The 8,957-nt window shown below is 40.7% G+C and overlaps 1 protein-coding gene across 1 annotated transcript; it reads left to right on the top strand.

Annotated features, from left to right (window-relative positions):
• The first annotated feature begins 3,572 nt into the window (after nucleotides 1-3,572).
• Nucleotides 3,573-8,348, top strand: SPX (spexin hormone). Its single transcript, XM_065834983.2, has 6 exons — nucleotides 3,573-3,618; nucleotides 3,987-4,069; nucleotides 4,205-4,262; nucleotides 5,328-5,390; nucleotides 6,001-6,087; nucleotides 8,197-8,348. The coding sequence occupies exons 1-6, from the start codon at nucleotides 3,573-3,575 to the stop codon at nucleotides 8,253-8,255; spliced, it is 396 nt and encodes a 131-aa protein (XP_065691055.2). The 3' UTR covers nucleotides 8,256-8,348.
• Nucleotides 8,349-8,957: the final 609 nt, after the last annotated feature.

Raw genomic sequence — 8,957 nt, 5'->3', positions numbered from 1 at the left:
TATTTACATGGGGGGAGCAGGTTGTGAATGCAAACACTTTCAGTACATGCATTTCCTTCCCAAAGTATTGCCTCCTGTTGCTGTTCGCAAATAAATTATGTCCCATATGCCATCTTGGAAGCGATTATCTTTCTGGGAAGCATGAGATGACCACCTTCTCATAGGGTCATTACAAAAAAGAGCTATGAGGGGAGAAGAAAAGACTTTAAATTTAAATTAGTAAAGTGGAATTGACAAACCTGGAGTTCTTTGTTCCGAGTACAGACTTCTTACAGGTTTCCAGGGAGGTGTTTTTGAAATATATATTTTTTGAAACACCAAAGCAACTGAGACTTACTGATAATGCTAAAAATAAATGGATTTAAGGCTCTAAGTCAGAAAGGCACAGAGAATTTAAGGGGGGAAAAAATGGGAAAAGAAAAAAAAAATATGGAAATTCAATTTGGCACTGGGTTCATTCCACCTGACGTAGCCTGTATAAAATGCTGTCTGAAGCCAATGAAGAGACACAGACATCTCCAGAGGGGAATACAGTCCTTGCGTCTTAATGCTCTACACTGTGTGACCAGAGAGTTCTCTTTTAAGTCCTGTTTCCCCCGACTCTGTAAGCATTCCTAGTCAAAAGCAATTAGGGACATTTTAGGTGCCCTAGGGATTATCTGCTTTTCCACAAGTCTTGGGTCCACTGCAGATCCTGTGTCACAGACTGAAGTCCCATGTGTATGTCTCAGGTGCCCTGGATGGTCTTTGGGCAGCGTAGCCTTCTCCTTCTACAGGTTGAAACTAAACACTTCACTTTTAGACACCTTAGTGCCATTGAGACATCTGATGTTACAACATGAAACCCGTCTATTTTAAGAGGATGCTGTCAAGGTCCTTCATTTGCTCTTGAGCTGATGGTGGCCTGACGCTGCGATAATCAAGTTTAGGTTTTGACCTGTCTGATTCAGCTCCCTGCTGCCCTCCAGGCAGCCTCAAACAAACGCCAGTCTCTACAAGGAGGTGACTGGAACTCTGGCAATACAGCCAGGTTTGGAAGAGGGAGCGAGACTCCAGCAGCACCAATTCAGAGCAGCTTTGCAAAGTAGCCGAAAGATAAGAAAAACTGAAGTTGCCTTTCTGCGGTGTGGTAACAGCATAAATCTTTCTTCATGCTTCCCGTTCCCTTCCCCTTCTCCCCAGTTCCAATGGAAGGTGCTGAGATGGCTTTCTTCAGTTTATTTTGCGTTAACTTGTCTCATTCCAGTGTCAGGAGAACCAGGGATCATTTTCAGTGCCAAACACATTCTGTTTTTTCAACCACGAGGACAAGCCTTGTGAACTGATAGCAAAAGTACGGGGTTAACTTTCACAGGCTCATTGCATGTTTTGATTCTGGCCTGTGACCTGTGCATAAAGAGAGGCTCTAAAGTAACTCCAGGAAAGAAGAGGTGAGTAGCTTTATCTTTTCCAAGCCACTGCTTGCTAAATGTCTCCTGGATGCAATGCATAGACCCCTTCTAAGGCTAAGGGTGAAACATCATCAAGAAATGTCTCTGATCTGTCAGAGCAAGAAGAAAAGAACAGGGAAATTGTAAACTTCACATTGAAGTAGATGCAGGCAGAATCCCTACTGTTGGCTAGGGTGCACTGTGGCATGGCCTTTTTAAAAGGATAGAGGTATAATAGCAGCTCCCAGACATAACAAAAGCTGCATGAGGCCAAAATGTGAACTTTGCTCTCATTTCTTGCATCTGTATCAGAATGAGCTGCAGCTAATGCCAGTCCTGTATGTTCAATGAATAATTCTGCCTGGCATGGGCAGAAAACAGAGCAATATCCTGGCAGAAACAGGAGAGCAATTGCACCTTCATTAACAATGTGCTTCAGAGTAGCCTCCACAGACACATTATGTCAGGGAAAAGCTCTTGATAAGCCTTACTCGTGCCTATCTGTACAATCCTCACTCAGACGCCACATACAGGAGCATGTATTTGTCACACATACCTGTATTTTTGTCACACCACAGGCTGGTCCTGTTAGTGAGGCTGCTGCAGTAAACTTTCTGTTGACCAGCCTTGTAATCAGAGAATATCTAGCTCCCTGTTTTCTTTGCTTCCCTTTCTACTTCCCTCTCCCATCTCACAAAGGAAAAAATGAAGGAGAGGGAAGTTCTGTACCCTTGCTACAGAACCAGCAAGCCTAGGCATCAAGTATGATTAGCTCTTTGCCTCAGGAGCAAACTCACTATCCATGACAGCGATGAGTCCAACAATCACTTAGAAGTAGGTTATGGAAATGGCTTCTCTGATTCCCGCTTTCTGCCTTTCTTCTGTTTACTGCTCCACCATTTGACCTATTCAAGCCCATGATCTGGACTTTTACTCCAGCCAATCCATGAGACAGAAGAGTGTTTCTGACTACGAGGGGTTGGGGATTTTTTTAGTGGTTTGTTACTCAGCTTTGTATTTTTATTTTTGTATAAGAAACCTAGATACAAGAGATCATTAGAGAATCAAACAAGAAGCTGCATCTTCTAAAGGTGTACTAGGAATAACCTCAAGATACCAACACTGGATAAGTCACTTTTTTCTTGATGACAGTATATTATGACTGGAGAGTAGTTTGCTAACTTTTCCAGCTCCCACAGTGGATAGCAATCTGATATATGTTAGATTATTCTAGGTAAACACTCATCATCCATATTAATACCTGCTTCTGGCTGTGGTTATCGATCATCTAGCAAGACAAATGACGTACTGCAAATGCACAGGGCTGATGCTCATGCATTCAGAAGATATTCACCTGGCTAATGGGGTGCATCTCCAAGTGTATCCATCTTTCAATCATTTCTCTGACTTCCTGCAAGTCTACAGGTTTCCCTCAGGAGTCATCAGACCTTCTACTTCTCCATCTACAGGGTTGACAAGAGATCCCTTTAGACTCCTCCATCCTACCACAGAAGGGGAGGGTACCTTCACTCCGAAGATTTAAAAAGGGACCCTCAAACCTGTGGGAGACATTATCCCAAGAAAAGAAGACTGAAGATTTGCCACTGAACTAAGTATGAAGGTGAGTGACATTCTTTTGGTATGTGGGAAACATTTAGCTTGCAATTTATACTTTTTCATGTGAGTATAATATTCAGGAACTGGAGGGGGGATTAATAATTCTAACTTTAAAATAATCTGAGAGGAATATACACGTACTTCTATTCAGTGGGCTTGAAACAACTGCATTGAAAAAAAAATATATATATATAGCACAATGTGCTCTCAAAAAGAGGATGAAACAAACCACTGCAAATCATAACATTAAATGCTGTCTGTTGCCCATCACTGTTATCAGTGCATGAATAACAATTTGGTCTGTGCGAATAAAGAGAGATACAACTTGTTCACAGAGGATTCATGCTCAATGATTTCATTTGCATGTGCTGCATCAGCGAACAAACTCCAAGAATCAAACCCCTCTCGTGACATGTGTGTGATCACAGTTGATGCAAATAGGATGTTAAGTTTAAAAACTTTATTTTCCTGAGGAAGTAGTGATCCGTTCTCCTGGTTGCTTGGTTGGTTGGTTCGTTGGTTGGGATGGCAAGTCCGCTACATTTGTGTGTTGGCCGAACTCTAGCATTCAAGATTTGGTTAAATCAATATATACTTTATAATGTCTTTCCCCCTCAGTTTGTAAATTACTCTCATTTCTGGAGGATCTAATGCCCTTGTAAATAGAAGCACTAAATGTGCTTGCCTCAATGGCAGTTCTCACCAGTATGGAACCCTATAATGAATATGAGCAAAGAGAATGAAGTATGTTTGATTTGACACTCATCCTCCCATCAGATGACTGTATTGAAGCTGAAATATCCACTGAGCAAGAGGAGGCTTGCCAGCAAGACAGGGAAAAAGGAGGGACTGGAAATACGCTCACATTTAGATTTTAAGTTGAGAGGATCTACAGATCTGGAAGGCTTTTCCTGCATGTCACGGTTCTTTGTTGTGCACAGGGACTGCGCAAACTAACAGCCCCCACAATGGCACTGTTCTTGGCAGCGTCCTTCCTGTCCTTCTCCTGGAGCACACCTCAGGTAAACAGCTCGCTCAGGCTGAATGTGCAGCACGCATGAACCTCACAGGTTGGTGTTGTTTAAGTATTTGTACCAGTTAGTAATGGCATGCAACATTGATGTATGTCTTTTCTCCTTTTTTTTTTTGGAAAAAAGGCTCATTTCCAAAGGAGAAACTGGACTCCTCAGGCTATGCTCTATTTGAAGGGTGCACGTAAGTCATAAGTTCTTTCCATTTTGGGGAGATAACTTTCTCTGCCACTGTATTATTCCTAACTTGCTTGGCTCCACACCCATGGAGGCAGAAATTCTGAGGCCTACAGGAATGTGCTAATTGTTATTTGTCGTCTCTGAAACAGTGGCATTGTCAGTATTGTTATTGGCTCTTTTAAGGAAATCAAATTGAAGAAAACAAGTGTTGGAAGAAAAAAAGGAAAACAAAGTACTGAAAATGTATAGAGTTTGAAGCTTGATTGTAGACCCTATAGGGAAAGGAGTATCCTCATCTGAAATAACCTTGAAGGGAGTTGAAGACACACGGGGTATAGTTATCATTCCTTTTTCTCACTCAGGCTTTATTAAAACATCTCCTCAAGCCATAGGAGAACACGCATTCCTATTACAACATCTTGCGTTAGAATTGGTATTAAGACCACAGGCAAACTCTTCTGAGGAGAACTTGGATGTCAGTGTTATCAATATTGTGATGCTAAGGTTCTGAAAATGACCTTTTGAGTTTCTATTGTTAGACTAGAGTTAAAGCAGCATTAAATATAAAGACAAAATTTAGAGCCAAAGAGAGATTTTGTCCTTTGATGCAAACCCACAAAATTTAACAGAATAATAAATTAAAAAAAAATGCATAGGGAGTAATGAGATATATTATTCAAGGTTTTCTTCATAGAAATATCCCTTAAAAAGGAAATACTTTATAGTCCAGCAAAGAGACTGAAGGCTCTTGACTGCACAAGAGTTGAGGGAAGTGTGAGGAAAACACAGTAAATTCCTTCCTACATACAGTTACTACAATAGGTTAATACAAGAATGAAAAGTGCTGCAACACCAGTTCTATGGAATGAAGTATGTCTTGAGTGTTCCAGTTCAGGATGGGCTGTTGCTGATTTGGAAAGACCCCAGGATGGACTTATGCCTCCCATTTTGCATTTGTGGAAGCATCGCTGTAATTTTGTATTTTGAAAAGACCGCTTTAGGGATTGCAAAGTCGAAATTACAACAGATATGAGAGGTTGTTTTCACCTTTTTCCTATGGCTTTTGTAGAGGGACGTCGATTCATCTCAGATGAGAGCCAGCGAAAGGATCTGTATGACAGAATGCAGCTTGGTAAGTACATGTGCGCAGGTATGTGTAATGTATCAGTCTTTATGGGAGAAATATGTGGAAACAGGAGGGTATTTGTTGAATTCCCTTTTGTTGGTTCCTTTGTTCTGAGAAGCACATGATAAACACTGTCTGACTTTCTTGTGCACCTGTGTGACTTCATTTACATAAGTGGTGTTCCAGACTGACCTGGCTGTTAAATGAGATTATTATCAGTGTCTTTAACTTTCTTTTTCCTCTGGAAAAAATTCAAATCAATTTATCAATTGTGCTGAACTGACAAATGACAAAAGTAGACAACATTAATCCATGCTAGACAATGTTTCTGGAGAAAACAGGGTGTTGTAGCAAAGTAAGGAACATATGGAAAAAGAAAATGTTCTTTTCCTTTCAAAGAGACTTTAAAACAGTCTCCTTTTAAAAAGATTGTTAGGCTCTTCTGTACTAGATATTTATCAGGCTGAATTTGAGCAGAATGAATACTATATAGAGAAAGAGACAACTATTTGTTTTCCCTTTGAGTCTCTAGTAGTAGAGATAAAAAGCAAAGAACAAAATAAATAGATGCTAGTGAACACTAACAAACCATGCTTCTCTGATTTTATTATTCTAGAAACACGCAGCCAAAACACAAATCCTTTATCTCTTTCTGAATCTGCAGCACTGTTCCTTAGTTCCTTCAGAAAAGCACGAGAAGAAGGTAAATGCATGTTTTGTCTTACCCTGACTTTTTTTAACAGGGTTTCTCCATATTTAATCTACTAACAATTTAGTAAATTGATCTAAAAATCCTGGTTTGAAATGAGGTGTGATTCCACAGTGTGCATTGTGTTGGAGTGTATATTTACACAGAGTGTATTGTATTAGGAGGTGCATTTACACAGATTAGAACATGATTCAGATAAATTATAGTAGGTAAAGTATTGTATATTTGGCTTCTAATTTGCTTTTCAGATTTTTATTAGTTTAGATTCAAGTGAATGATTATTTTGAATTGAATTTACCAAAACAAAACTCTATTGGGCCTCCTTTTTCTGCACAATATTGTTTGCTTATGAAATGTTCATTCCTCCACTGGCTCTTACATCCTGGTGGAAAGGCTTAAAAGAATACTGAAAAGCCCCAGCAGGGGAGCTGTGAGATTGACATCAGGCTCCTGAGAGCTCTGTTGCTGACACAGCTGACAAGGGGTCCCAATGACATTTAGAGCCAGATCCCTGGAATATCCTGAAAAATCCCAAAACTCATTAATGTGTTCCCAGTCCCCCAAAGATACTGTCTAACCCTCCCGTCTCTGTCCCCTCACCACCTGCTACGTGCTTCCATTTCTCACTTCAGAACCTCAGAACCCACATCTCTCTTTCACAACACCCCACAGTAAAACCCAGCTAAATAACTGATGTTTCCTCATCTCCATCATGCATATTGCACCTCCTTATGTAAAGGACCCCTGCCCTGTGTTCCCCAGCTCCCTCACCCTGGTATAGTTCACCTTTCCTCCCTAGACCAGCTCTTCTGCAAAGCCATTACCCTGAAGCCCCCATCATCTGACACAAACATACAGCTCACCAGGCTGAGACCCCCATCTATGCTGTCCATGTCCTCTGTCTTTCTACCTTTCCCCTCTTCAGGTACATAGAATACTTTTTTGGAAATGGAGCTGGGGACACGGAGCTTGTAAAAGGAGGATACACCCTGCAGTGCTGTGGAGACTCTGTGCTGTGCTCAGGACCCTGGGTGCCAGGGAGGCTGTTGTAGCACATAAGAGCCCTAAGTCATCTAAGTTATGCTCTTCCCCTCTTTGGTTCAGGGCAGGGAGGAGCAGAAGGTGGCCAGAAGCTACCTTTGTCTCTTCTTGTCCTGGTTGTGAGTTCCTCATTCAGACTCTTAATTTCTGCCATCATGACAGGAAGAAAAAGTGCTTTACTTGAATTAGGAAATGTAAAGTAAAACCCTAGTAAAATACGAGGAAGTTTTGTACCTTTGACATAGTTTACTGCTAAGATAGCCCTATTACTGCCTAGTCGCTTTTGACATCATCAACAGTGTGTAGTAAATAACTGCCTTGCCATTGCTGTGATATCACCTCTCCTTAGCGATCTAAAGTTTGTAGCTTTCCTGAAATGAAAAGAAGGTGTGAGAAACACCTGACAGAACTTACCTGGTGTATGTATAGATATACTGGAATCACAGGAGTCTTCTTCACTTCCTAAAATCTCCCACTGTATACCACATAGCATGCTCAGCTTTCTCTTCCCTGCCCTGGCAGAACTCTGCTAATCTCAAAAATTCAGTGGCATTTTGACTGAGAAATGCAGAATTAAAAATAAACATAGTGCTTTGGACAAAACCCATGCGAAGTTCTAAAGATAAAACAGTGAGTGTCATTTGTGTGCTAACAGTAAGAGGAAATCCTCTGAAGTTCACAATTAATGGATTTTAGTGGCATTTTCCTGCCTGCTGTTGCTATTGCACAGGAGACTGTGGACAGCAACAGCCCTCTAAGAAAACAGGTGACATATCTGAGAGAGCTAAGCAGAACTGGCAGCTCATTTGAAAAACAATCTGTGTAAAAGCATTGCCATCATTGCAGTAGTGAAGAACAACACAGTCGAACCTGGGTAAGCCCTGCACTTTCAGAAGATCACTTTTATGTGATTTTAGAATCCACTTGACTGAGAGAAACGTGCAAATAAAGAACAAATACATTATTTTCTTCTGCATGAAAAAAATTGTGTCTTGCACTAAGACATTCCTGAACTTTCCTTTATCTACAGCTTATTTTTCCCCATTGTGTCTTGCCTTACAGCTGAAGAAGAAAACAGAGATCACCCTGTCCACTTGACAGATACTCTATCAAATTGGTGAAATATTTCAGATTTCTTTAACATTTGTATTGCTTATACCCTGAAATCATGATTTGTGTAAAACAGTATTTCATCCATTCTCACTTAAGTTCCCAAAGGGCGACATATATACTTACTGTGACATTTTGAATGCAAACTGAATAAACGTTACTAGTTCAAATAAGGAAATTATTTGTGAATTTTCTGTCTTGTTTAGACCGCTTTGTGTGTGCCACACAAAATTTAAAATACACTGTACCATCTTATCTGAAAAGATGAATAAAGCTGTCTTTCTGGACAACTACTTCATTAAAAACAATTTTTCAGTAGTCTTTGGGAAACCCTTTACCACCTTCCATCCAACTGTATATGGAAGCCTTTTCATCTCCAATAAAATTAGATTCCTTCACCACTTCACTGCTAGCCCTGCAAGATACTGATGGTCAATAAAGACAGTGAGATATTAAAACAATCCAGATCTCTCTGACTGCAAAGCAGATGATTCTTTTGTGTGTGTGCAGGTATCTGTGACCACAGAGAATAGGTAACAGCACTTACCTAGACCTCTGTGCTGCCCCAGTTACACACATGCAGAAATATATACTCTGAACAATCCCAGTGAGCAAGTCCCACCACGTAAAGACAGTATGGGGACAGGTCTTACTGGGTCAGGCCCTCATTAATGACAGCAGCACACAGACCCTGCTGTGAGGAGCTGCAGCAC

This window comes from Patagioenas fasciata, chromosome 1 (genome assembly GCF_037038585.1).
Source record: "Patagioenas fasciata isolate bPatFas1 chromosome 1, bPatFas1.hap1, whole genome shotgun sequence".
Classification (NCBI taxonomy): domain Eukaryota; kingdom Metazoa; phylum Chordata; class Aves; order Columbiformes; family Columbidae; genus Patagioenas; species Patagioenas fasciata.
This window is presented reverse-complemented; position numbering and strand designations above follow the sequence as displayed.

What these genes read in the sequence shown, in the direction of transcription:
- SPX (XM_065834983.2), top strand. Translation starts at nt 3,573, where the DNA reads ATGGCAAGTCCGCTACATTTGTGTGTTGGCCGAACTCTAGCATTCA. An exon ending in TGGCCGAACTCTAGCATTCA is followed by an intron (nt 3,619 to 3,986) that starts AGATTTGGTTAA and finishes TTTGTTGTGCAC; the next exon opens with AGGGACTGCGCAAACTAACA. An exon ending in TCTCCTGGAGCACACCTCAG is followed by an intron (nt 4,070 to 4,204) that starts GTAAACAGCTCG and finishes TTTGGAAAAAAG; the next exon opens with GCTCATTTCCAAAGGAGAAA.